At 45.6% G+C, this 27,718-nt stretch overlaps 1 protein-coding gene across 1 annotated transcript; it reads right to left on the reverse strand.

The window, feature by feature from the left end:
- Positions 1-651: 651 nt before the first annotated feature.
- LOC308576351 (uncharacterized protein) lies at positions 652-26,722 on the reverse strand. The gene is made up of 16 exons (XM_081175627.1): positions 26,585-26,722; positions 24,457-24,718; positions 23,386-23,495; positions 22,522-22,572; positions 21,117-21,260; positions 20,133-20,204; positions 18,386-18,479; positions 17,485-17,555; positions 13,914-15,271; positions 9,928-10,073; positions 8,103-8,212; positions 6,321-6,374; positions 4,840-4,950; positions 4,154-4,256; positions 2,459-2,529; positions 652-1,380 (listed from the first exon to the last, which is right to left on the reverse strand). The coding sequence occupies exons 2-16, from the start codon at positions 24,528-24,530 to the stop codon at positions 1,112-1,114; spliced, it is 2,838 nt and encodes a 945-aa protein (XP_081031753.1). The 5' UTR covers positions 24,531-24,718; positions 26,585-26,722; the 3' UTR covers positions 652-1,111.
- Between the last annotated feature and the right edge of the window lie 996 nt (positions 26,723-27,718).

The following is a 27,718-nucleotide window of genomic DNA, read 5'->3' on the forward strand; positions in this document are numbered from 1 at the left end:
GTTGGGTGGGAGAAGTGAATCACTCAATTTTGATATGAGCAAATTTTGAAGGGTGGTTGTGTTTTGGTTCTGATATTGTTTCAGAAAGTGTAAAATTGATAAATTTGGCTTTAAATGAGAACTAAATCCAATTTCTTCCCATTCCTACCCTTGACCCATGGGCCATGCTGGCTGGGGCTGTTGGAGTCCCAAACATCATAGAGAGGCCCACAGGTTAGCCACTCTTTCTCTACACATTTTTGTGGACCATAGTAAACACCCTCTACAGAGACCAATGTCTCTTCATGTCCTAAATTATTGTTCTCTTTATTGCCATGGATAATGACTCTGGAACATCCATCAAGTATCTGTAGGATGCATGCTGCAATTGCCCAGACATCGTCAAAGCTGAAGGAAGTTGGACAGCTAAAAACTGTCAGAAAGAGGTTTGCTTGGAAGGTGACCTAGTGTGTCCTCTTCTTGAATGTCTTCAGCTTTGCCGTTTAAAGAACTACATCTGTGAATGAAGATGCATCACATCTCTGAGGCAGCCCCCACCACAAGGCTGTAGGCCCCAGAGCCAGAGAAATCTTGACCATACTGCATTCTTTCGTCTTGAGGAACACAAGTATCTGATCCATGGCTGATCAGAAAAGAACATGGAAACGAACGTCACTGTTCCCAACCTTTATTAAACAGCCCATTGCCCTTTGCTAACCTCCGTCCTAATGGATCCCATAATTTTCAGTTCTCACTATACTGGTAAGCAAGTAGACTTAGAGGACATGTTTCTGCCTGAGTCTTCTTCAACCATAGTGGAGTCGATTGGTGACTTGTGAGAGTGAAGCTATTCCCTTCGGCATGGGACTGTTTTTTTCTCTCTGCCTGAGGGGTGGCATTCACTACTGCATTGCCCCCCTCTTCCTTCTGCCCATCCCTCCTAGTTGTCATGACATGTTTCTTGGCAGCCAGCCTCTCCCCACTCAGCAGCTGCCTAGCTTCACCCAGGGTCCATTTTGCACCTACTTCTTCTTATCAGTGTCTTCAGTGTGTTTGTATCAGGCACACGTGGCAACAAGTTCCTCCCGACTTGCCACCAATATATGGGATTTAATTCATGTGCATCATGCTGCTAGAACTCAGGGATATGGGATTCATCGTCATCCTCAGTCTGGAACTCATCATGAGACTCGCTGTCTGTGTCTTCTGCAGGGGACATATTTCCTGCTCTGTAGCCTTTATTCCTTTGGTTGGGGAACGCATGCCTGATGGTGCGCACCTCATAGATGGGTTCAGAATCGGAGTCATCATGGTAACCGAACTGAGGTGCGGACCAGTATCTGTTGGGCTCACCATGATGCCCTCCAGCTTCTCTAATGGATGCTCTCTCAGTGGGCACACCTGCAAGAAAGGGCGAGACAGGTTAGACCAGAGGTTTTCAACCTTTTTGAGTCCACGGCTCTCTTAACCAACTACACTGAGTGTTCCCCAGCCTCCTCTCCTCTCCTGTCCTCTGGGCAGCTGCTGCTGCTGTCCCTGGTCTCTGAGCTGCCCCCCACCCCAAAGAGAGGGGCCTCCCAGAGGCACCATTTGCCTGCGGAGCCAATACCCAGGATCACTGGCAGACAAGGGGGAGCGGGGGGTGGTCTGAGAGCCAGTATGGTGTAGTGGTTAAGAGCGGTGGACTCGTAATCTGGTGAACCGGGTTCAAGTCTCTGCTCCTCCACATGCAGCTGCTGGGTGACCTTGGGCTAGTCACACTTCTCTGAAGTCTCTCAGCCCCACTCACCTCACAGAGTGTTTGTTGTGGGAGAGGAAGGGAAAGGAGATTGTTAGCCGCTTTGAGACTCCTTCAGGTAGTGATAAAGAGGGATATCAAATCCAAACTCCTCTTCTTCTTCTTCTGCCCTGGGGGCCATCTGGGGGGGTGACAGCACGGCCGCCCCAACCCCCAGGATGCGCACCACTCACTGCACACACCCCACACCACTTGCCATGCACCCCCCCCGAGGCATGCCACACACCCCACAGGTGGCGCGCCACACCCCCTGGGATGTACGCCACTCCTGGTGCCGGAGCAGGTAGCTTCACCACTGCCCAGGGCTGCTGCAGTAAACAGCTGTGGAAGCCTTTGGCAGGCAGAGATGCGAGAGAGCATTGGAGGAGGAAGGGAAGGAAAGACGGACAGAGGCCAGTGTTGTCTGCAGCACCCCTGACCATCATCCAAGACACCCCAGAGTGCCACGGCACACTGATTGAAAACCACTGGGCTAGATATATTGGTGCCAAACAAGGTCAGTAGGATCGGACATCACATCCATGAAACTGCAACACTATCTTATCTGTGTCTCTCTGCATAGCTTAAATCTGCTTTCCATAACATGGTGGCTGTGAGCACTGGGGCACCCACAGATACATCCGCCCCACACGGGACCTGAGGCTTTCTTAAAAAGTCCCATTCTCTACTTCTGAACCTTACCATTAACAAGAACAGATTTAAGCTCTCCATCCTCTTCAACTTCTACTCGTTCCTGTCCATCCTCAACAATCCTGGGAAGGAGAGAAATGCTGAATAAGTTACTCCGCCAGCAGAGGAGAAAGCCAAACTCCTTCTGGGTTAATCAAATCCAATTGGCCTCCCAAACCAGGGATGAGAAATGGGTACCCTCCTGATGATGCTGAACTGCAACTCCAACCACCAGCAACAACCATGGGCCACGTTGGCTGGGGCTGATGAGGATGGAGTCTAACAACATCTGGAGGCCACTGATTCTCCATCCCTGCCCTATAAGCTGACAACTGGTTGTAGGAAGAAGTGAACCTTAGTGGGAGAGTCAGCTGCTTTAACATCTAAGAAAGGTTTGTGTGACTAAAAACCTGGCTACATATGTGATGTTACTTTTCCCAGATGCGGCCTAGAAGTAAAATGTCAATACCGTACTGTTATCATTTATAAGTGTAATTTATAAGTTTATACTATATTTTATGTACCTTTTAAATTATTATTCTTTTACATTAAAATTAATTTCAATGTATGTAACACAGCTCTAAAATAAAAAGATTCGAATGTATGGCTAAATGGGTTGTACAAGAATTGTGTATTAAAATGAAACAGGTACATTTTTGTGTGTGTTTGTATCTCATACACACACACACACACACACACACACACACACACACACACACACACCATAAACATCCTGTCTTCAAGAATAGAAATCAAATCTGAACCTGGGTAGTTAATTAATATTCATATCATTACCTCTCAGAAGTTGTTACGGTAAATATATCTCTCACTCCAAAAACAAGCAGTTGCATAGTATTTTTTTTAAAAAAAAACCAAACAGACATAATTAATATGGTAATGATGGTCAAAAGGAAGAATTACAACAGTGAAATGTCAGATTTGAAATCTGCACTCTCCCAATTCACAGGCTGGGTTTATATAGCCCATAAATCTGTAACAAGTGCTGGCTCCAGGTTCTGGTGACCCCTTGGGCAAGGGGCCCTCAGTGAGCCCCCTCCTCACCAAGGCACTGTTGCCCACTTACTTCTCCTCTCCCTCTGGACCCACCCTGATCATTTGTCCACAGCAGAGTTTCCGAAACTTGGCTCTCCAGTTGTTTTTTAACTTCAACTCCCATCATCTCTAGCTAGCAGGAACACTGATGGGAATTGTAGTCTAAAAATAGCTGGAGACCCAAGTTTGGGAAACCATGGTCAAGAGGAAGCTGCTGTTCCATCTCCTTGCTCCTGTCACAGCATACTTGTAGAGGGGCTAGTGAACAGGCCGCAATAGCAAGGTAGAGGAGCAGGCCTCAGCGAATCCAGAGACTGGGCAATGGGCCCCCAGAAGGGATGTGGGCCTTGGCGGTAGCCCAATGATATCTATCCTGACACCTGCCCTTGCTATGGCTTGCCTCTTCTCCTCCTCCTGCCACAACCCACAATAGATCTTCTTGTTCCCTTCCCTGAATGCCAATGCTTGCCAGCTTTTTATTTGTCCTATTCAAGTACCTTCAAGAACAGACTGACACATGGATACCTGTCAAGTTGCTGTTCAAGGCACAGGAACAGTTCTAGCGAGGAAACTGGTCACCCTAAGGAAACCACGTGACTTAGTGAGTGAAAGCTACAATGGTTCAGTCATGGCTGTCCACTAGCCCACCCTCACCTTTTGGTTGTGATCTGTTTGCCGTTGACGAAATTCGTTGATGAAGAGTAGAAGCAGAACCCATTTCCTCCACCAGCACATGCACCAAATGGCATGGCATCTCCTGAAAATCAAGATGGCAACATCAGGCCTCAAGTACTTGAGATGAGAGCCAAGAGATACACAGGTAGGAACACAGTAGATACTTCAGTGGACCTTCAGCTCTCCTGGGCCTAGCTTTTGGAGTAGTTTTCCCATCGGGCAGTTTGAGACAGCTTAGGAAACATCCAGGAGAGGAAGAACCATAGAAAGGGTGAACCTTCCATCCTGGTAACTGCTGCATAGGGGCAAGACCCACTGGTGTTGCTGAGGCCACTAGGCCAAGTGTATGTTCATTTCCTTGAATAAAGAGTCAACTTCACTGAAAACAGACATCTGATTATTTTAGTGCTGACCTGCCTCTGTCTCCAGCCTTGACAGCTGGTTACTTGGAGTGAGATTTTTATTTTGCCTGGTTCTGCCATGTGTGTCTTGGCTCTCTTTCTTGAGTCACCTGAAACTATTTCTCCAGAAACACCTCTTATATAGCACTCCTTCTTTCCTTGTGGCAGGTTGTAGGCCAGAGAGATTATGTGAGTTGACAGGCAGGGAGTTAGACCAATTGACTTTTAGTACCTTCCAGGCCTCTGAGAGAAATCACTACTTACCAAAGAAAGGGTCCCGTCCTCCAAAGAAGTCCCTGAAGACATCATGGGCACTGCGGAAGTGGAACATATAATCAGGGCTCATGTTGGTCCTAGATGATGCCCCAGGTCTACCTGAAAAAGTTAAAAGGAAAGATATGTCAAAGCCAGGTATTCTGGATATTTTATGAGGTGATGAGGTGTGGGACACAGGACCTGGAAGTTGTCAAAACAGAAATTTCTTTCCCCATAGCTAGGTGCCCTGGAACTAGAATGCAAAAGCCCAGAAGGATGAAGATTGTTATAGGGTATTGCTGTATACAACCCCCTTAGGAACCTCAGCAGATGAACTCACCATGAGCAAGTACGGTCAGGACAGTTTAATGTTGGGGTGGCGAACTTGTGTCCCTTCAGATGTTGCTGAACTACAACTCCCATAATCCCTGACCATATTTGCTAGCGGCGATGGTAACTGGAGTTATAGAAACATAAAGTAAGGGTGCAATCCAACCAATGCTAGTTTCAATGGGAGAGAATGAATCACATGCTTTGTTCTCCTACTGAAACCAATCGGATTTCAAAATTGTGCCCCAGGTATGTAAGCACTGGGCTTCTGAATAGACCCAACGTTCTGGGTGGAACCAGAGATAAACATATTGAAAGCTGAATCTAGTACTACTCTGTAAAGATTTGCTCATGGTCATCTAAATTCCAATTCAGAAACTAAAGGAGCAGAACTTCCACTGACATTATTTGACATTTGTCCCCAGTACTAAAACGGCAAATGTTTAGGTAAAAATGCCTTATCTATTCTTTACACATTGCACATTCTGGATATCACTCTGTTAATCCTGGGGCCAAATATAAGTGGTAGCTTTTAATTGCCCTGTGACTGACCAATGTCCACCCCAAATGAGACTGGGTAGAGATCTTTCACCCTCACCCTGCAGCAAGTTCTCACCACACTGATAGCTTAATTTTCTCTTTACAAGAAAACCAGGTGTAATCTACATGTTGAGTGAAGTTGTGTGACCATTTCCTCCATTTTTTTCTTCCTTAACCCAAAGCAATCTGGGACGAACAGCACTTGGAGTGAGAGAGGCTACTTTGCCCTTTCCTCTTCTGTTATTTACCAGCTCAAAATCACGCACACACATAATACAGACTTCTTTTTGCCATGAGGAAAACGGCACAAGAACCTTACAGTAATCTCTCCTCAGACACAATCTATCCCAGGTTGCTTTAAAGTGAGTAAATAAATTTATACCATTTTTATCCCACTCTTCCTCCCAAAGGTGCCCTGGGCAGCAAACAACAAAACATTAAAAACAATAGTGTTTTTTAAAAAATATAAAACCAAAACATTCCCACAGCTAACTTTCACAGTTACCAACACACAATATCTTTTACAAAGGAAAGAACCGTGGAACTAGGTTAAATGTGTTGCTTGAGTCATCTTATCTTCTGTGACAGAGAAGATTTTTCCTGGACTGTCTCTCACTTACCTCTTCCCAATAGCCCATCCTTACCCCAGCGGTCATAGATGTCACGTTTGTTCTCTGAAAGGGAGAAAGAATAAGAAGTCAACCAACCCACTATCCGATCTCAGAGACAGTGGTTTCTAACAGCAGTCTGGCATGCCATGCTGGATCTTGAATAACAGGTGCATCACCTGGAAGTGGAAACCACTGTAGGCGCATCTAGGCTGTCAGCATTTCACAGGAGGGATTCAAGCACATACGAGAACTTTAGATTTGTGTGATTAAAAAAGATGAAAGGGCTCCATCGCTCTACCAGCATAACAAATCCACTTGAGAAAAACCCGGACTTTTTGCAGTTAGGAAAGTGATGTGGAATTGCATTGAAAAGCATGAGATGAACAAAGGATGAATGGACAGGTGTATCAAATGATGAATGGGCAGAATTGTCATATAACTGTCCCATAAACAAATTGGAACAAATGCTCAATAAAGACCAGACATAGTCTAACCACTGTGTAGGCTTTGTGCAAGCAAATCTGGATGGATGCTCAATAAATAGTCCATTTGGAGGAGCCCTGCTTCTGCCAGTGTTCTTCCCACGATAGCATATAGTTTGAAACTTGAAAATGCATCTTTGCCACAAAATAGCCAGGAGAGATTAACCATGGCAAAATAGATTATGCCACTAGGTAATGGTATATTGAACAGGGTCGCCAGGCTATAGAGCATGTGATAACCAACCACCACCTAAGCCCAGAGGATTTTAGCATCAACTGAGGATATTCAATGCAGCAATCAGGTCCTTGGTGAATTATTGTCACTTTAAGGTACAGGTGGAAAATACCAGCTTCCTTGAAATGAACAAGAGATACTATCAGAGTCAGATTAAATGGTGGAATTAGTTAAATTCAACCTTTTACTGCAGAGAAGACATTTTCAGCCAGCAGTGTGTCAAGTCTCTAAGAGAGACCAATAAAGAAGGGGAGGCACACTGCTCACATACAATTTCTGAAAGCTCTGAAGGCCACTTCACGCACACACCCTTCAAAGGTAAGGGGGAAACAATGGGCACCACAGCATGGGGGCAGCCCAATGCATGAAATCATACTAAGTCTTTTAGGGGGCGTGCCTGTGCATGTATAAGGTAGCATTAAGGACCTAGATGAATGTGCCAAGGATAATGAGTGAGGAAAGGCCTATAGTTAATGGGGTCTGCCTGTCTGTGTTAGCATTTTGCATGTAACAGGTGCCAGAATATACTGCAAACCTTTGATACAGTTTGCACATCTTTTGAGCCTTTTTGTGTCCTTTTCTTCCAGGTCTCTCCTTTAAATGATGCACTGAGGGCTTATCTACACTTACCTTTCTTCCACTCTTTCCAGGCACGGTCCATGCTTTAAAGCTTCGTGTCTGAGCACCCTCCTTTTTTTGTGCTCTGAATCCACTCTTTAAAGCTCAATCGGAGCAAACAGCAATCTTCTTAAAACCCAAATTGATGTTTGCTCCAACTGAGTGCTAAAGAGCAGGATTTTGTGAGGAAAGCTCTGGGGTGGGGAAGCCCCCACAAACTGCTACACTTAGTCCCCAGTAGGTGCAGAAGTGTCAAGTGGTTTTGCTTTCCCATTTTGGCATCCAAGTCATCAAATGAATTTGCTTGGATTTCTTGCTTTAAGCAAAATCCCAATCTTTGTTCTACCACATACTTGCATAGGAAACATGCAACTGGTAAAGCTCTGATCAGGAGGAGGAGAAGTGCTGCACAAGAGGCAGTGATGAGAGAGGGTTGGTGAGAGGTTGAATACTTACTGTCTGAAAGTACTTGATAGGCTTCTGAAATCTCCTTGAATCTCTGTTCTGCAAATTGCTTGTTTTCTGTGTTTTTATCTGGGTGCCACTTTAGAGCTTTCTTCCTGTATCTTTATGGTCCCCCAGAAAACACAATGGATGATAAAAGTCAGTATCCCTGTGACCATTTCTACAACTACAGATTTGTGTATGGTTAGCCATATTTTTCCGGGCACCAGGGCAAGGAATGGCGCAGACTTCTGTCCCTAGTCTCCATTTCTTCCAGAAGCAGAAAAGACTTCGACTTTCCCTCAGCAAGCTTCTCATTACTTCATGGCATGCTCTATGGCCATCCAAACCATACCGGTCTGTCTCAGCTTATGTGAGGGAGTCTTCTATGAAACTCCCATATAGATGGCACCAGACACCAGGGCAAATTGCCCACATGACATCACAATCTTCTCAGAATTGTTGTGGGGAAAGAGACACCTTTTCGCATCTATGCTAAGACTTCCTACAGGTATTCAAATTCTGATGTGTCAAGAAATGACCAAAAAAGTCAGCTATCCCATTCCAACGTCACCACAGATTCTGTGGGACGATCAGCTGAAAGAGTTCCACTCTCAGGAACTGTTGACACGGATCTTGGTGGCTGCAGAACTTAATTGCCCCCCAAATGAAAAACCTTAAGGGTCTTGTGTTAGCTGGGGGGGACCCTCATAAATTACATGTTGGCAAATGCTTGGAGGATCCTGAAAAAATTATATGCTGTTTGACGGAGTTTTATTATATATACAAAAATACAGACACACTAAAAAAAAAAAAAAAACCTGCCCTCAGCAAGCCTCTCATACAAGAGGAGTCAGGGAACCAGCCCGATTATCAGACAGTGAGGCAACCTAATAATATAACCGTCCAGCAGTAGATTCTGTAGTACAAGGGTAGCAAAATATGAATATTCAGTGGTATTATTCTTTCTTGTGGTAATATATTAAGAAGCATGGTTTCCAAATGCATGTTTGGGCTAAGGAATTCAGCAGAGTGAAGCAGCTGCTTCATGTAGAAAATGCTAGCTGGGATGGGATGAAGAGTGGTGGCAAGGTTTGGAGGACTGAGCTGTGCCAGGAACTGAACCCTGGCATAAGGTTTGAGCCCTGACATTGGAATAGGTTCTGAGACTAAGCCCTAGTGAGCCTTGTATCAAATTTTCGTGGTGAGAGGTAGAACCAGGGTACTAGTGCTATTGCCTAATTAAAGGAACTCTCAGCCTATTCAGGTGAGGTACGTGAACATTGCAGCAGGCATCCTTTTAGAAAAGGCCCATTATCCTTTGTGTAAGAGAATCCCAGAACAATGGAATCTGGTCATCCAGTCCAACATCCTGCTCAGTAAAGGATTTGCAATGCAGGAAGGCGAATCTTTCTTTCATGGAGGTTGAAATTCACAGTGTGTTGTTGTTATTTTAAGTTGTGTTTTTTTTAAAAAAAAATCTGTTTTTTGGGGGACGACGACTGCTGCTTGATTTAGCAGGGCATCCTTTTCTTTGATCATTTTTGTTGCTGCTGCTGTTGATTTGATCTAGCTGATTAATCACTTAAATGTTGCAACCTCCCCTAAGCTATGCCTAAACAGATGCTTGATCTCTAGAATAAAAAAATAACCGGCTCCTATCGTGCTAGAGCCCAAACATCTCTTCCTTCCTTGACACCAAACGTATAGCAAGAGATGAATGGTAATTTAATAACTACCCTCCAGACCCGATATTGGCTGAGAGCCTGAGAGGGCAACATCTCTCTTAAGAACATGGAAGATGGTAATGGGGTGGACATGGGGAAGAGGCACTTACGCTTTTTTAATGTCATCCAAGGAAGCATTCTGGGGGAGACCCAGAGCTTCATAGTACTCGACCATGGTGGATTGATGTTTCCAGCAGAACCAGTGAGCAGGATGTAAACACAGAAAAAGCAGCCAGGTGTTGATTATTGTCTCTGGGTGTCAACCAATGTCTTTGGGTTCTCAACTGAGGTTAGAGGTGGTCATGGCCATCCACCCGGCTGGGTAACCCCATGCAGAGTAGCAAAAGGCAGTGGTGTGGACAGTTGACCCTACGGCATATGGAAGAGAACTTATACCAGCGGGATGTACATTAGCATCTCCCAAATCACAAAGAAAAGGCAGTTGTGGAGGAAGGAGAGCTACGTACTTTTATACATTTTCCTTGACTCTATATAAAGCCATACTGCCTTTATGTAAGCTGAAGTAGCAAAACTACAAGCATTAGAGTTTTTAGCTGTTCCACTCTAGTTTGTCTCTCCCCCCCCCTTAGTTTGTGTTATCTTGGTAGCCTTACCTCCATAGACTTAAACGTGTAGTAAAATGCCAGTGGCTATGCAGGGAAGGGCCACAGCTCAGTGGTACAGCCTGTGCTTTTCATGTGGAAAGTTCAATCCCAGGCATCTCCAGGTAGGCCTGAGAATGTCCGCTTTCTGAAACCCTGCTGTGTTGCTGCCAGTCAGTGTACACAACAGGGAGCTAGATGGACTATTGGTCTGACTCAGTAAAAGGCAGTTTCCTATGTTCCCAGAGGCTTTGCTCCTGTGTGAAAGCTGGTTGATCTATTCCCGTTAGTGTAACTATCACCCGTTTCAGAAAATTTCATTGCCGTGAACTATAAGAGGCTGGCACTGTGAAAAGTTTAACCTGGAGCAGGGAAGGGGGAACCTGGAGCCCTTTAGTTGCTGGACTCCAGGGCTATCAGCTGTCATCAGCATGGTCAAACAGTTAGGGATGATGGGAGTTAAAGTCATACAATATCTGAAGTGCCACACAGGTTCTCCACCCCAGTTCCAGAATTTAGAGATGTATGTGTGGTTCTAACCGGTACAACTCGCTATGTAAGCTGAAACAGGAAAAGAAACCTGCCAGGCAGCATCAGAACCTCATAGCCCCATGTGATTTGTCTTTGCCAAGGAACAGTATCAAGGGCCCCAGAAGAATGGAAAGACCTCCACTCTTGGCAAGTGTAAAAGAACATTCTTTGTTTAAGGACAGCGTCACCGCTTCACTACCAGTTTCCTTTTTCTCACAGTGACCTACCCGCTGTAAATCCCCAACCCATTCACAACCTGACCAGGCCTACCTTATTGTGAAAGGACGAACTGTCCTGGCTGCATGGTGGGCACAGTTCTAAGGTCTTGCAGGTGTCCGTTCACACCTGCACAGGCCCAGTTGCTGCCAGATAGGAAGGGACAGGGAAAGGAACTCTGCAGCAGCCTAGCATCCAATTCCGTTGCTGATTAACAGCAGCAGCCAATGGGATGCTCCAGCCAATTATGATGTCATCTCTTTGTATTTTTCACTTGGGAGATTATAAAATTAGCCACACATGGGACAGACGGAGGAGGAAGAAAGAGAAGGATGCCCTTGGCCCATGTTGCTGATCTTGCATAATTTTGATATCCATAATTATGAACTATTATATCCATAATACTTATTCCCCCCCATTCATGCCTGAAAGGCACTGGCAGGCAACAGAAGTACTTCCAAGTGATGCTAATCATGAGGACTGAAGCAAAGCTTCCTAGAGTGGGTGCTTTTGTATAACAGCAGGAGATGGTGCTACTCCCTTGCCAATTTCTCTAGGAAACGTCTGCACAATCCACCTGCTACATGTCATCATGAATTTCAACACTGCCGCCCCATTGTCACCCTCCATTGGGGTTGTTGGGTTCCAGTTTCAAGTTTCAGAGCATTAGATGTCTTCTGGGGCACCCAGAAACAGAACCTTCCCTTTAATAAAAGCTGCAGGGGAGATGGTGGTTCAAATCAGAGTGATGACTACGATGAGAGAGTGGAGCGTAGTCTTCCCTGCCTGCAATCTTTTTCAATGAAAGTAGAGACACAGGCAGCTGCACATCCAGCTGCTATTTGCTCCAATCAGGGAAACATACAGGTGCCATACCAGGTGGCAGGGGTGTGGTGAGGGAAATTTTCTTTAGAAAAACTGCATGAGGAGAAAATGTATTGTTAGGAGTTAGTGAGGGAGCAGGGGTCCCCCATATCCCTGGGTGCCAGGTTCCCCCCTCTAGATTATTGGGTGCTGGGGTGTAATCAGAGCTGACAGGCTGAGCTTGCTTTTTTGACAGACAGAGGGGCAGAGGGAGATGGTGGTCCTGCCATTAAGCCATCTACAAGAGACACAGGTAACTGAGGGGGAGGTTGTCAGGGCAACATGAGCATGGTGTCACACAGGAAAATTCTCCCCTTTTAAAACTAGGCTTGGAAAAGCAGGGAGAAGGGGAGCAGTTGGTTGGCAAAGAGAAGGAGAAGCAGGAAATAGGTAGAACTCCATGCAGAGGCTGAAAGAGAACCATTCTGGCAGGCTGGGACAGAGGCATGGGAATGGTTTGCAGGATTCCTTAGGCTCCAATGCTGCTCTGCTGTAGGGAACAAACCCCTCTTGAGATGTGAATGCTCTAAACTCTGCACTCCCTCCATTGAACGCTTCCGGTGTAAATATGTGTAGAATAAACCATATTTGTTAAAGATAGAACAGACTCCTACACACCTTGATTCCCTGGAATCTTGCTACCTACTGCTCAGCAGAGATTGGGGGTTGATATTGTAACAATATGTGTGTTTTTCTCCTTTTTAACTGCCCAACCAGCTGCTGTGAATTTGTTTAAACAGGGAGAGGGAGAGAGATCCCACATCTTTCACATCACATATAGTTTGACTCTTTGGAATCTCCAAGGCAAAGAGTAAAATCTCAGGCTGAGCCTCCAGCACACAAACAGAGATGGGCTATTTTCTGCTTTTTGAGAGTTTTTCTGTTACCACCTACCCACGACCCATGTTTATCAGGTTCTGTGCATCTACACCCACAGCAGAATCAAGCAGCAGTCTCAGAGGTGGGAAAGTGGACTGAACCACCTCAGAATGCAGGTGGGGTGCCATTTTTAATGGTTTACCATGTTTGAAAATGAACACCACAGTGCCCTGCATGTAGAAACTAAACTGTTTTATCAGTGAGTCTGGTTCTAATTCTGTCTGCTTCCTGTTGTCTTCATTTTCTTATTTCAGGAAGCTTTCCCCCACCCGCCTTTAGTTGAAGTACTACAGCTGCTCAGACCCCAGTATCTCAAAGACCATTTCTCCCCATATGAACTGACCTGGACCCTGCAGTTGTCATCCTTCTGTGGGAAATCCAGAGAGTGGCAGCATGAGAATGGGCAAGTAGTTCAGAGAAAGCTCAGAAAATCCCAACCACTGTGTGATATACCCAACACATAATATAGGATCCATAGTTGTGTTCATGGTACAGAATGTGGTACAGAACCCCTGCTGTTCCAATGTCGGAAACAATGAGGTGTGCAGGGCATCCAGAGGTTACGCCAGTGGTTTTCATCCCACAATAGAACCACAAATCATTACATTAATCCACCTCCTCCATCCACCCCCACTTATCTATATTCCAAACCTTTGCTTTCAATCTTTGACAGTAAACAGAAAATGCTTTTAATTTTGAAACAGAAATGGCCTCTATTGCCAGCAAGCTATGCCAGCGAAGTGTCCAATGAGCTGCAGATGTGGTCCATTTACAAACTTTTTTTCCAAATTGCAACACTTGGGATTTGCTGGCGCACAATCTGGAACACAGCACCACCTGTCGGCAGTAGCTTCCAGGACCTTGCAGGCTAGTCTCAAGCAGCTTCTATGTCCTTGGCTTTGAAATGAAATTACAGCGGAACACAACCTGGAAAATTTTTCACTTCCACCCTTTATTATGCATCTCTCCAGCTTCCGGGGATTTATAAGGTTCTCCTTGGTCTAGGAGTTATAGGAGCAGCTGGAAGGGGAGGTCAGGGGAGAGGAGAAACTGCCCCTGCCAGGGATCCTATTTACTCTGCCCAGGAGCCTGCTGGAGATATCTGGGAGATGGGGTGTCATTCCCCCTCCTGTCCAGTAGGCTCCTCTTGGGATGTGTGCATGGATTGCTCTGCCGACGCATGGATTCCTGTCCCCTCTGGGCCAGTTGGAATGGTCTACAAATATATGGTTTCCACACAGGAAAGGGTTGCCTCCACTATGCAGCTGCCTCACCCCTCTCTGAGGCGGGTTGTTTATGTTTGGGAGCTGGCTTATACTGCTTGCCCACTTGTCTCCTTCTGAAACGGGCTCTTTGGAAGGCTGGTGCCCTCTGCACAAAAGTTTCCTCGTTCCATCCAGGAATTTCCTCATGCCTCCCAGAAGCCCTTCCGAGGCCTCCACTGGCTGCTTCCTGGCTCCATTTGGTCCCTGGCCCTGCTCCTCAGAAGGCACAGCTGGCGGAGTACTTCCAGTTGTCACCCTAAGGGAGGCGGGTGATGCTTCACTGAGACCCGAAGACGGCCTGCTTCCAGAAGCCAACCTGTAGCCAGCAGGTCCTTGAGCATCTTCAGCATCTCCAGAAGATGGATCCAGAGGGTCGTGGGACTCACTGGATCTGGGATGTGAGATGCATTCCCTCTGAGGATTATTCCAACCCTCAAATTCAGGAGTCGGGGCATCTTTAAGCTGCGATTCATTCTGCTGCGGGGGCCACTCATACACAGGTGAGCACTCGCATTCATACGGAGACTCGTACACCGGGGAGTCCTTGCAGGTATAGTGCGTTTCGTATATTGGAGAGGTATCGTAGCCGAATTGCCATTCATACACAGAAGAGTTGTCAAACCTGTACTGAGACTTTGGTCCAGAGGTCTCATATATGTACGGCGAATCACATGGAGAGATGTCATCATCGTACTGTGACTCATAAATGGGGGAGTATCCGCAGCTATACCGAGGGTCATATATGGTAGAAAACTCATACGCATTTTGCGACTCGTACACAGGAGAGGCTCCATTTTTCTTCACAGGAGATGAGCACCTGGAAGGCATCTCGTAATCTGTGTAAGAGCTGCATCCATACGGCGGTTCATACGTGGAAGACGAAGGATAGGCTGAAGGCACCTCATCTTTCACCACCTCATAGACTGAACATGGGTTCTTCCACCTTTCGTAGGACTCAAATCCCCCAAGAGCCTCATCATCTTCATCATACCCCGGCCCCAATCCATTTCCATCATTCTCCTTGTATTCTGGGACCGACTCATACTCCGTCTGTATTTCACTGCCCACTGCTTCTATGTTGTTGCTTACGTTTTCACCTACAATGACCACAGAAACAAAAAACTTTGGGTTATGGAAAACGAGCAAGGTCCCAAATAAAGAATGCCAATTTAAGCTGACGGAATATGCACAGCTTGCAGACTTAACATATAGAATAAGAGAACAAGAAAAACATATGGTTAGAGAAGATTGAAAAATGTTTATTGAATATATGGGGGAAACTGTGTACACTTGAAAATGCTGGCAGCATTAAGATAAATTCAACAGTGTAAATAAGTTTTGATGGCTGTAAAAATGGAATACTGAATGGTTTAGTTTATGTAAAATATGCAGGGATTTATGATATGCAGAATGAACCATGGAAAGAGAAGAAGGGAAGTCATTGATACTTTAAGGATGTTTAAATGAGTATTCTAAATTGTAAAACAGAAAATCTAATAAAAATTATATATATATATAAACCTGTTGGGTTATTTCTTTTTAATAAGCAACTCATTTCCCAAGACAAGGTTCAGCACTCCTAATACTTCCACCAATAGAGAGGGCACTGCAGGTGGGGAATAAATTTCCATCTAGACCAGGGATGGTTAGGCTGTAGACCTTCAGGTGTTGTTGGACTACAACTCCCATCATCCATGTTGGCTGGGACTGGTGAAGGTTGAAATCCAACAACCTCTGAAGAGCCACAGGGTAATAACCCCTGAACTAGACAAGTCCCCAGCACTAGGAAGTAAAAGAGCCTGCTTTTTTAATTCATTCATTCCCATATCAAGAAAGAGGCTTACTGATGCTGAGGTACTTAACCAAAGAGTTGGAAGAACTCAGTCATGGTGGGCGAACACCAGAATGGTTTCCAGTCACAGAATTCCAGCACTTGCCCCATACATAGTTTTGATATAACTTTTTCATAAGACCAGTATCTGCTCTAATGACCCATCATTATTTCTAAGATGAACCAAGAACGTATCAGACAGCGAGCCACAGCCTTTCCCAACCTGCTACCCTCCAGATGTTACTGGACTGCAATTCCCATCAGCTCCAGACAACATAGCCAACAGTCAGAGATTACAGGTATCATGGGCCCTGTACTGCCAGCCAGGATGGGACGGGAATGCCAGAGAACGATCCAGAAGTCGGGGTGGAGAAAGTTCAGGCAGTGACTTGGGAGAGGGTCTCGCCCCACTGTTTTCATGTCACGATAAGGGAGAGGAGAATGAAGCTACCAGAGTAGCTGAGGAGGCAGCTGGCCAATCAGTGGAGCCAAGTGAAGTGGAGGTGGAGGAAGAGTCAGTGTTGAACTCGGGTCGCATTTCCAAAGATGTGCCATTGTATGCACCTGCATGGACAGCTCCTTCTCCCTGTAGGAGCGCATGCTCCCAAGCTCAGTCTTCTTGCTTGGAATGAGAATAGCATGAATGACAGGCGTGCACACACTTTAAAAGTAGAACGAGAGTCAGTTGCTGGGACAATGCCTGTGCTTATGCCGATTCTTGTGTTAGAAAGATGTACTCTGTACCTTGAGCTAATGCTGAAACCATGTGCTGATTTCATAAATTAACTTTCCCCAAGCTGAGAGAGTCTGAGTATTGTTTCCAAAGGTGGGAGCCATGACAATGAACTTTACAGTGCTTAAAGGGTGGTTCACTCCTACCCCTTTACTTATGGAGAAGGGGGTGTCTAATCCATATGAGGATTTGTTGGTATATTACAGTGTTAAAGTGGGATGCGGGTGGTGCTGTGGGTTAAACCACAGAGCCTAGGACTTGCCGATCAGAAGGTCAGCGGTTCGAATCCCCACAACAGGGTGAGCTCCCGTTGCTTGGTCCCTGCTCCTGCCAACCTAGCAGTTCGAAAGCACATCAAAGTGCAAGTAGATAAATAGGTACCATTCTGGCGGGAAGGTAAACGGCGTTTCTGTGCACTGCTCTGGTTCGCCAGAAGCAGCTTAGTCATGCTGGCCACATGGCCCAGAAGCTGTACGCCAGCTCCCTCGGCCAATAAAGTGAGATGAGCGCCGCAACCCCAGTCGGTCATGACTGGACCTAATGGTCAGGGGTCCCTTTACCTTTACCTTTACAGTGTTAAAAGATGATAGTTTAATTAACATCAAATACAAAAGTGCAATCTGTAGCCAGGACAAAAAGACTCAGGCCTCATACTTTATTCTGTACCTGCCTATGAATAACAGGTTGCTCTGGAATAATTCCGAGCTCTATGAACTTTACTGTGGCCCCAAATCATTTCTTCCTACCTGAAGCCTCAGCAGATTTTATCTCTCTATCATCCTTAGCTTCTACTTGTTCAGAATCTTTATCTGCAGACCTGGAAAATCAACACACTGGAGTTACCCAGTGGAAAGCAAACAGGTGGACATCCTTTCCCCATCTACCACAACGATGGCTGCTTTAAAAATCTATCAGTGCCCTTTTTAGATTCTGGACACATCTAGAAGATATGGGGCTATAGCTCATGTCTTCCAGCTACTACCTAGCAGCAGAAGGCATGACACCACCATACTCACGGTTTTCACATCCCTTGCAAGCAGCAGCAGCAAATGAAGTGAGGGGGGAACAGGGGAACTCTGAGCATGATGACATATTGTCACATGTCAGCTTTTACCAGATCCTGAGGTGGGGGGGGGGGAGAGACACCTATCGGAAATGCAGATCTATATCTGTATCTGTACATGGCAGAGCCATGTATCCCCAGCACAACCCAGCAACCCAGATGCTTAGAAGGTTGAGGTAATTTTCATCTGCTTTAGTATTTTAACTTTTGTATCTTTCCAAGTATGATTGTGATATAATCAAGCAGTGTACAAACTTTATGAAATAATATTAAAAAAAAATTAGTTCTGTCCTTCAGATTTTTTCCATATAAGGATACATCCTTCTGGGTACTTTTTGGCTTCAGGCCTGCATAACCCTTGGCATCTCATTGCCAGATGCTGGGGAGAGAGGTTCCCTAGGTTTTCTGAGGGCTTCCCTGCTGGGAGTTCCCTGCTGATAGACTAATGCTGGAAATGACCTGAGCTTGCTGTGCACATGCACCTCTGCCTTGAACCACTGCTTAGCTCTGTTGACCAGCAGCTACTAGGCCATCCCACCTCTGCTTCCCCTTGCATTCAGGGACAGCAGAGGCACAACTCATACCTTTTCCTGCTTATTATGTTTCTTAAACTGAAGACTTTGGGATCAAGAGAGAAGAAACATAGTGATCTTTTGGGTCCAAATGTTATTGAAACACCTGCAAAAGAAGATGACAAATTCATTGCTGGGAACTCATGACCAATGCTAGCAGGCAGCTGAGGTTTTCACTACGCTACTGTCCAGTTGCCAGTCATCCCTGCATCCCGTCAGATAGTATCCTCCAAAGGATGGTTATCTCTTTTTCTTTCAGGACAACCCCTGCCCAAGGCAGTTTGCCTTGTGGACTACAAGTGACCCTAAGCCACTCTGTGTCAGGCCTCTGAGTCTAGCCTTGATGTTTGAAAGTACTTAAAAGGATGTGCTCTTAGTCACCCAAATCAGAGCTGGAAAAAACCCTTTTATGTTCTTAGTGTATGTTCCTAATCTTCCAGTTTGAACTCTGAAGCTAGTTTCCTCTGCCTATCCAAGAGCACGTGACAGTGGAACTCAGTGCAAGCTCACACCTGTAGGGGAAAGTTTACCTGAAAAAGGATCTCAGCACTGCATATTCACACACACACACACACACACACACACACACACACACTCCACACACATGGAGTGGGGACTCACCCAGTCCTCTGCTCCTACTAGGGAACTGGCTAGGAGACCGGAGCACAATGGTCTATCCTATCTACAAGATGATACCTTCCCAATTCTATGTTCAAAAGCTGGCTAGACAGGCAGTTTAATCCTGCTGCAATGCTGGTGATGGGACAGAGTCCTCCTCCACACCACACCCTCCAACATTTCTCTGATGAAAATTGAGATGTCGCATTCCATAATGATAATTTTACTATTTATACCCCACACATCTTACCCAGCCAGCCCCAGCCACTCTGGGCAGCTTCCAACATATATAAATATATAATAAAGCATTAAACTTTTTTTTTTAAAAAAAAGCTTTCCTATATAGGATTGCCTTCAGACGGCTCAGGAGCTGGATAACTCCATACCCTCCAACATTTCTCCAATAAAAAGGAAAAGCGGGACATTCCAGGATCAAACCAGAAACAGGGATAACTTATCTAAATCAGGGATGTCCCTGGAAAATAGGGACACTTGGCGGGTCTGCCACCCCTGAGGGAGAAGGCTAACAGAGAGGGTGCAGGCCAGGCCACACAGAACACAGCTGGGTCCACTCTATGCCCAGAGGCAGCTCTCACTCTACCTAATGATAGGGCCATCCCTGGAGAATGGAAACAAGGTTTCTTTAACAACATGTAGGCTTTCTGCACATTTAATCAATGCTACAAAGGGCCCTAATACACACTGATTGAAAAGCGGAGGAGTGGAAAACATTGGGGAGAGGGGGAACCTGCTACCCTACCCCTTGCAATCACCTGTGACTGAAAGACTGGCCCACGATATGGCAAAGCGTAAATTTGAAAGTAGATTTCCTCCTCCCTTGTTGAAATTCAGCGTTCTGTCCGCTGTGCCATACTGACTAGCAGAAGCAGCAAGTGAAAAGGTTCAGAGCTCAACTAGAGAAAACTGGAGAGCCAGACTAGCTACTAGAGAAATGGAGGTCAGCCCCCACAACAAGGAAAGGTTTGGCAGGGAGGGGGGGAGGAAGGACTCCTAACATCTCCCATAACAGAAGGAGAAAAGCTGAGAGGAGGTTACAGCCGACAGATCAGAAGGCAGAAGAATGGCAGAAGCATTCCAGGTTAGACAGAAGGATTCACATTTAAGGCTGGTAACATCTTACCTGAGTCTTCTGAAATGGAGATGGAAAATAAGGGGCCTCGTAAGTACCATGGAACGTCTTCCTCCTTTTTGGCTGAGAAAGCAGAAGAGGGGGGATAAAATTCAACTCATGGCAACAGCAAGTGGCTTTATGGGCAAACTTAAGTCATTGCAATCCTGGAGTTGCTTTCTTTTTTATTGCAACCTCCACCACCACTCACTGCTGTTCTATCTGTTTAGAAGCATCTCCCCTTTATTATCTACTTCTTTGTCAAATTCCTCTTTGGGGCCTTTTTAGGTGTTTAAAAACTGACCTTTGTAAACAGCTACATCAACCGTCCCAGATTTGAGTGTTACAGTGGAGGGATGTTCAGACTTTAAATACATGGAATTCTGTTACTGCTACTATGAAATAAAATAATAGTAACAGAAATGAAATACAACTCCTGCTACTACTGCCAGTCACAATGACTTCTGCTACTGCAAAATAGTAGCAACCACAGTGACAATAATGACAAAATTGTTTTGGTTTCCTAAACAAACGGCTGTTAGTAGTTGCAGAATCTACCAAAGAAATTTGGTTGTTTTTTGAAGTCTAATTTTCCACTAAGCTATGGTCCACGTTCAGCCTGGTAGAACTCCAGTGGGTGAGTAGATCTCCTGCCAATGGGAACCACAAGAAAACTGCAAACACTAAAGCAGGCCCTCCAGATGTTTGGGACTACAATTCCCATCATCCCTGACCACTGGTCCTATTAGCTAGGGATGATGGGAGTTGTAGTCCCAAAACAGCTGGAGGACTGAGTTTGGGGATGCCTGCACTAAAGGACAGAGTTCACAGTTTTTACAGACAGATACCCAAGAGGAAAGGGTGGAGTGAGGCAAAGGGATTCTGAAATTCTTTATTCCTGGGGACTGTGGCCCTTTATCTCAACATAACAACCCTTCAGTAACAAAGTCTAAATCTTAGCTATCAAAACACAATCCAGATAAGAATGACGCTTACCAGCATAAGAGTCTGAGCTGCCAAACATCTCTCGGAAAACCTCCCAGGGGCTGCGGAAGGTGAATTTCAAATCGTCTCCTTCAGGAACTGCTGGGGTAGTAACATGATTTGCAAACACATCACTGAAGTCCTGGGATGCTCCCACTGTATAATTTTTATGAAGAAAAAAATGGAGAACCCCCTTCCCTTTCTGTGTAGCCAGAATGGTGCTCCTTTGTGAAACACTCATGGAAACCCACCTCTCCACTCGGCACAAGGGATTCTGTGTGAGCTGGTCACAACTGATGGGAGTTTTAATACAAGGCATCCAGAGGGGAGGGGGTCTCCTTTGGGCTCCAGTTCTGGGTTCAAAATAAGATGCCATATGTCCTATATGTGAGGTTTGTGGGCCTTAGAAGAAAGATGTGTGAAATAGTAGAGAAAGTGTTGTGCATTCAGTGGTCTGTATTTGTCTGAGCTTGAGTCTGGACTAACGAGTCTGAGCCCCTGTGTTCTGATTCGATACATGATAGCCAATCACAGAACATTTCAGGATTTGGGCCTCTGTCATTGGCCCTTAAATTCTGACTTATGATTCGCAGCTTGGAAGTTTAGACAGCCAATCACATTGGGAGTAGGAGTGGCCCAGGCCTTCAGAAATGTATATAAGCAGTTGCTTTGCACCTGTTGTCCCATTCTGTTAGTTAAATAAAGGTTCTTGCTGTTATCACTGTGTCTTGCCTCGTGGGAACCCACCTACACTTCAGAAAGAATATTGTTACAAAAGCTGGATGCCTACCCCTCTCTCTGCCAAGTGGTGGCAAAAGCCCATAGGGTCCCAGGCACACACACAGGGTCTGTGTCCCTTTGGAGAATGGAAGACATGGGGGGGGGAGTGTCGTGCTTTAAGAAATATGGCTTATTCACCTATTTACACCTTCATTCTGCATGGAAGAAATCCAGATCTTACAGTATACGGACTTCCAGAGGCAGCAGCACAAGCAACCTTCAGGCTGCTTCCCTCAAAAATAGATGCCAGATCTTCTTCTTCCTTATCTCTCCTAGATACCTGTCGCTTGAAAAATCCCTTTTCCTGTCCCCTCAAACATACACCCCATGACCTTGGTAACATCTCACCCTCCAGGCTAAAGGATTCCTCTCAACGCTTTGTGTCACGTTCGGTTTGCTCTTCACTAAGCCAGCCAGACTGCTTTGCATAAGGCAGCCTAGGAATTCCTTTGCAGCTTGCATTCTCCTTTCATACCACAAATAACCAAAACCATAGCATGTGTTGATTTCTAGGGTTGACCCTAATCTATAACATGGGTTCAAAATAAGATGCCAGACAAATCTTAGCCTATATGTGAGGTTCATGGGCCTTAGACGAAAGGTGTGTGAAATAGTAGGGAAAGAATATGTTTCTTACCTGCCGCTGTGATTCCATCCCCATAGCAGTCATAACGTTCACGCTTGGCCTCTGAAGAAAGGAAGGAGGACTACGTTGGCAAATTCACAAGTAAAACGGTAATCTTTGCACCTTCTAGAAGCTATACTCTGGCTCTGCAATATAGATTATGAAACCTGGCTTCTGCAGGTAACAATGTTGGCTCCAGGTTTGGGGAGACCCTGAGTAGCCTCGTCTCTTTCTCATCATTGTTACTGCTGCCTCTTGACTTGTTAGGTGAATCCCGCCTTGCAGTTTGTTAAGGGTGCTGGGAATTTTAGCTCAGCTGGGGAGTAAACTACAGTTCCCATCTCTTTTGGGGGGCAGGGAACTATGTGCTTTGAATGTGCTTTGCCCAATTTGCACCACTGCCACAGATGGAGGGAACAAGGTCGCTGCTCTTTCTCTTTGCTCCTGTCCTCGCTCACTTGGTTTGGGCAAGTGAGCAGGCAATGACAGCGAAGAGAATTAGCAGGAGTTCGATTAAGGGGCTCCCGGGGTTAGGAGTGGGAGCCCCTGATAGGGTGTGGGCCTTGGCAGATGCCTGGCAGTGCCAATCCCTGATGACAAACCTGCCAGGCAATAATTTTCCATAGTTTACCAAAAAGGCCTCTCCCCATAATCCATGTCTATTGCTATCAACTCCCTGGTCTAGAAGTGTAATCGAAAATAAAGGGGGGAATTCTAGAGAGACAGCCGTCACAACCTCTGATTATTTAATGAAGTGACTTCGGCTAACAAGGGCTGCGAAAGTCAGTGTCCCAAAGCCCAGGGAGACATAAGCCTATGGGATCCCAAATGATCTGAGAGAGAGTTGGTGGCAGAAAGATGAACTTGGGCGCTTACTGTCTGACAACACTTCATAAGCTTCTGTAACTTCTTTGAATTTCTGCTCAGCATAATTCTTCCTATCTGGATTTTTATCCGGGTGCCACTGTAGGGCTTTCTTTCTGTACCTGCACAGACCCAGGAGAGAAAGGGAATGCAGTATTTGAGCGTCACAGCACCTTCTGCAACAATAAACCGCCTTCAATGCAAATCCCAGTTAAGAACGTAAAAAGAGCCCAAACACCTATGTAGTCCTGATTTCTGTTCTTACAGTGAACAACCAGATGCCCATGCAGGACTCGCACAAGAATTTGGGGGGGCCTTAGCATGGGGCCAATTATGCCCCACCCACCTATACACAAACACCACCACCTCAGCCAGGCCCAGCCCAGCTGCCACCCCTAGCATACTTTTTCTGCCCCAGCTGCTATTTTGGTGCTCTCCACTGGGCCACCAGGCACTGACCATTGTCTTAAGTCCCCCAAAATCAAATGCCCCAATCCATAAAGCTATGGAATCTATAGATGGTGGACAGTCACCAGAAAGGTAAGCTGAGTTTAGTAGGGCCTTTCTTGTTCTTGCTCTAAAGCACTGCTGCTTGTCTACCACTGAAACAAGTCTGGTGGCCCAGTGGGGTACAGTCCATGATGCAATTGCCAAAGCACCACTTTCTACATTAAAGAAAATACACTATCACATACCCTCTGACATCCCACTGAACAAAATCAGGGTGCTTGTTCTTTTGGTTCCGAGCTCTCAAGGGAGCCAGCTGATTCGCACAAGCAAGCGAGACCAAGAAACAAGCATATTTTGGTTTGGTGCTCTGACTCAAGCCAGCCGACTCACACAAGAGTGGCAGATGGAGAAACAGGACATTTCAGGATCCGGTCAGAAGCTGGGATGGCTTCTGTAATTCCAGGATGCCCCACCTAAAATGGGATAGTTGAGGGGCATGCTGTCATGTATTAAATGTTGTGTGATGTGTTAATTGAACTGGCATCAGGAATCTTTTCTTCCTGCCTCACACATGGCTTGAGTTGCGGAAAAGGCCCCAAGAGAGAACACTGAGAATTCAAGAGAAAGACTTACGCCTTTTTAATATCATTGTCAGAGGCATCCCGAGGAATCTCTAAAAGCTTATAATAGTCTGGCACGGCATCCATTCGCCTGTCCTGTGCAGAAACCAGTAGCAGAGAAACGGGGAAAGAGCGGCTGCAAGGGGAACAATGTCTCTGGAAGCACCGAAGGCGTCCACACAACTTGAGCTGCTTCGAGGGCTGACCATGGCCGCACTCTTGGCTGCACTGCTCCTTACAGCACAGCAGGAGGTGGGTGCTGTGGGCAAAGGGCCCTGCAGGGGGAGAGGAAACAGAATGAGGCGCCGCAGAATCTATCCATCCCACAAGAACTCCCCACTGCATGCACACAAAGGGAGAATGAACACGGTGGTGATGATCTGCTTCCCAGGAGGTAAAAGTGTGTGTGTGTGTGTGTGTGTGTGTGTGTGTGTGTGTGTGTGTGTGTCGACTCAGAATTTCACCAGGTTGTTTCTCCATTTGAAGAATCCACTTCTCCACTTTCAGCTCCTATTTATTAGAAAAGCAGTGCACACACATGCCTTTTTGAATTGCTGCGATGAAGGGGTACAAAAGGCCTTCTTGGCCAACCTTCCCTCTCAAAGACAGGGTTTGTCCAACCACCAGACCCCAACTGACCAAGCAACACAAACTAGATGCCAGTGCCACCCCAATAAATAAGTCAAGAACATGCCCAAGGGAAGGACATGGCCAGAATGATAGTACATCAGGGACTATGTGCCAGAATTGTTTATCTGTGAACAGGATCCTCATTTTCTCTTGGGTCCTGTTCACGTAGCTGTCCCGGCAGTAACCATACATGGGCCATTCATATGCACTTACAGGTTTGTGTCATCCTATGAAGTTTGTAGAGTTATCCTGTGAGTGTCAAATGTTATCTCACTCAGAAGAGAACCTGTAGTGTCTATTTAGTTCTGGGCATTTCTGTTGCTTTATTTTTTATTTGCTCACTAGCATGATTACAGAAATAGACTGACTACCACACAGAACAAACAGCAAACTAGATAAAATGGCAGGAACCTTTGGCCACCAAATTGTCCCTAGCACAGGAGAAAGAATGAACGCCGAGTCTGTGGTGCACTTAGGTCTCATGGAGGAACAACAGCATCCCAAATTTATAGCAGTACCGATCGGAGGATCTACCAGGAAATGCTGGGGTTTTATACTAGTTTTAACTTAAGTTTGGGTTCTTCTTAGGCTCTGGTAGGGCAAGATCAGTGGAGGAGCTACACAGTGAATGAAACTGTAGGATGGAAGGCTTTCCAGAATGGTACAAGTTATAGTGTAAGTCAATGAGGTCACCACCTGAAGCTAAGCAGGCCTGTCAGTGCGTGGATGGGTGACTGCCTGGGAACCTCATGTATAGTATATGACAGAATCATAGACTTGGAATAGACCCCAAGGGTCATTTAGTCCAACCCCTTGCAATGCAAGTATCTCAACTAAAGCATCCATGACAGATGACCATCCAACCTCTGCTTAAAAAGGAAGGAGAGTCTACAACCTCCCGTGGGTTTATATTGACCTTTTGAGACTTTAAAACCTCCATTTCAGAGACTAAGGTAGGACTTTTCTTGTGCACAACTAGTAGGCCTAGCCCATGTCAGGACATCTTCTTCTAGCTGTTAAGGCTTCCTGTATCCATAAAGACCCATTGTTTTAACAATCCTTCTGACTTCAAGTTCTCCTGTCTCCTTGTGCCAGCTTTTCACACACACCCTTTTCCCCCCTACATGGATATCCACAGGGGAATAAAATGGGGTGTGGGCAAAGTAAAATACTCCATACATATACATATACATATACATATACATATACATATACATATGCAAATGCAAATGCATATCTAAAAGATGGGAGCAGGGAAATTTCTCACAAATGAGAATACAGTAGTGCCTGTACATTTTACCTCTTATCTCAGGTTCTACAAATGATAGAAACATGTCCTTTTTAAAAAAGAAAAAGAATGCTGGTAATTGGTGGATTATGGTTCATTGGGGACTGGGGGCTGCCCCCTTGTCCCCTCCCATGGCAGCCATGTTTCCATAGGGTTCATTTCCTGCTCCCCATCATCATTCGATACTCTTCTAACTTCTTAAAATCACCTAGGCTCAATATACCTTAGTTTATCCAGAGGTTGCCCGTGTTCTTTGTTCCACCTGATGGTGAGCTGGGCACTTGATGTCTTGGGGGAGGCAAGAGCTTACCATCACCCCAAACCTGCTCCCTCCTCCCCTGCTGATCAACAACTTCAGTAGCCAATGGGAAGTTGGGGTTATTGTGACATCAGAGCTTTATGCTTTCCTTAAGGATGTGGGGTGGGGGAGGGAATCAACAAAAGGTCACACTTTTGGGAACATGTGAGTTCATACTTTATTTTCCCAGTTCTTGCTCCTTCACCATCCCAGTCTCACCTTTGACCCTTTCGCTGTGGCAATCTATCAGTGTTTGCTAGCACTTCTGGTTCATAAATGCTTCTCTGGAGTATGTAAAAAATGTGTTCAGATCATTACAACAAGAGAACTCTTTCTGCAAAGTTGCCTTGATGTGGGGCTTCAGGGTTTCCTGGATAGAGGAACTGATCCTTAAATTGTAGTCCTGTGAGGTAAGGTTACCAGACGTCCCTGTTTCCGGAGACAGTCCCCGGATTTACAAATCAGTCCCCTGACAAAATCCAACCCCTTCAACTGAAATTGAAAAGTGCCCCCGGATTCATTGAAAAAGAATCTGGTAACCTTACTATGAGGGGAATAGGGATCTGCTAATAACTCTCAGCAATCTTAACAAAGTACAGTTCCCAGGATTCTTTGGGGGAAGTCATAAGTGTTAAAGTTGGGTCATAGTGCCTTAAAACTATAGTGCAGATGTGACCAAACTCAGATACAGGAGATATGGGGCCAAAGGGGAGGAAAAGGGGAAGTGGACTGTCTATGGTTAGTGCATATAAACTTGCTGAAGAAGGCAGAGAAAAGTGGTAGTTTTCCGTAGCCTTAGTGAGAACTCGGGAATTACCCAAACGATGCCTGAGAGGCTCAGTGACAGTATCCTCTTCCAGTAGGCATTGCTTCCTATGCCAACCACAACCAAGCTTCCTGACTCACACAGCACCTTGGAGGCTGATGGCAATTAGGGAATCTGCGTAAGCTTTGCTGAATCAGATCTTTATTTGAAATGAGGGTGTGAGTAGCGCAGCACCACCTTGAAATGTCAAGGAATTTTGTCACATATCAACTATTGTCCCAAGTTATATCAGA

The sequence above is a fragment of the Podarcis bocagei genome, assembly GCF_964188305.1.
Source record: "Podarcis bocagei genome assembly, chromosome: 1".
NCBI lineage: Eukaryota > Metazoa > Chordata > Lepidosauria > Squamata > Lacertidae > Podarcis > Podarcis bocagei.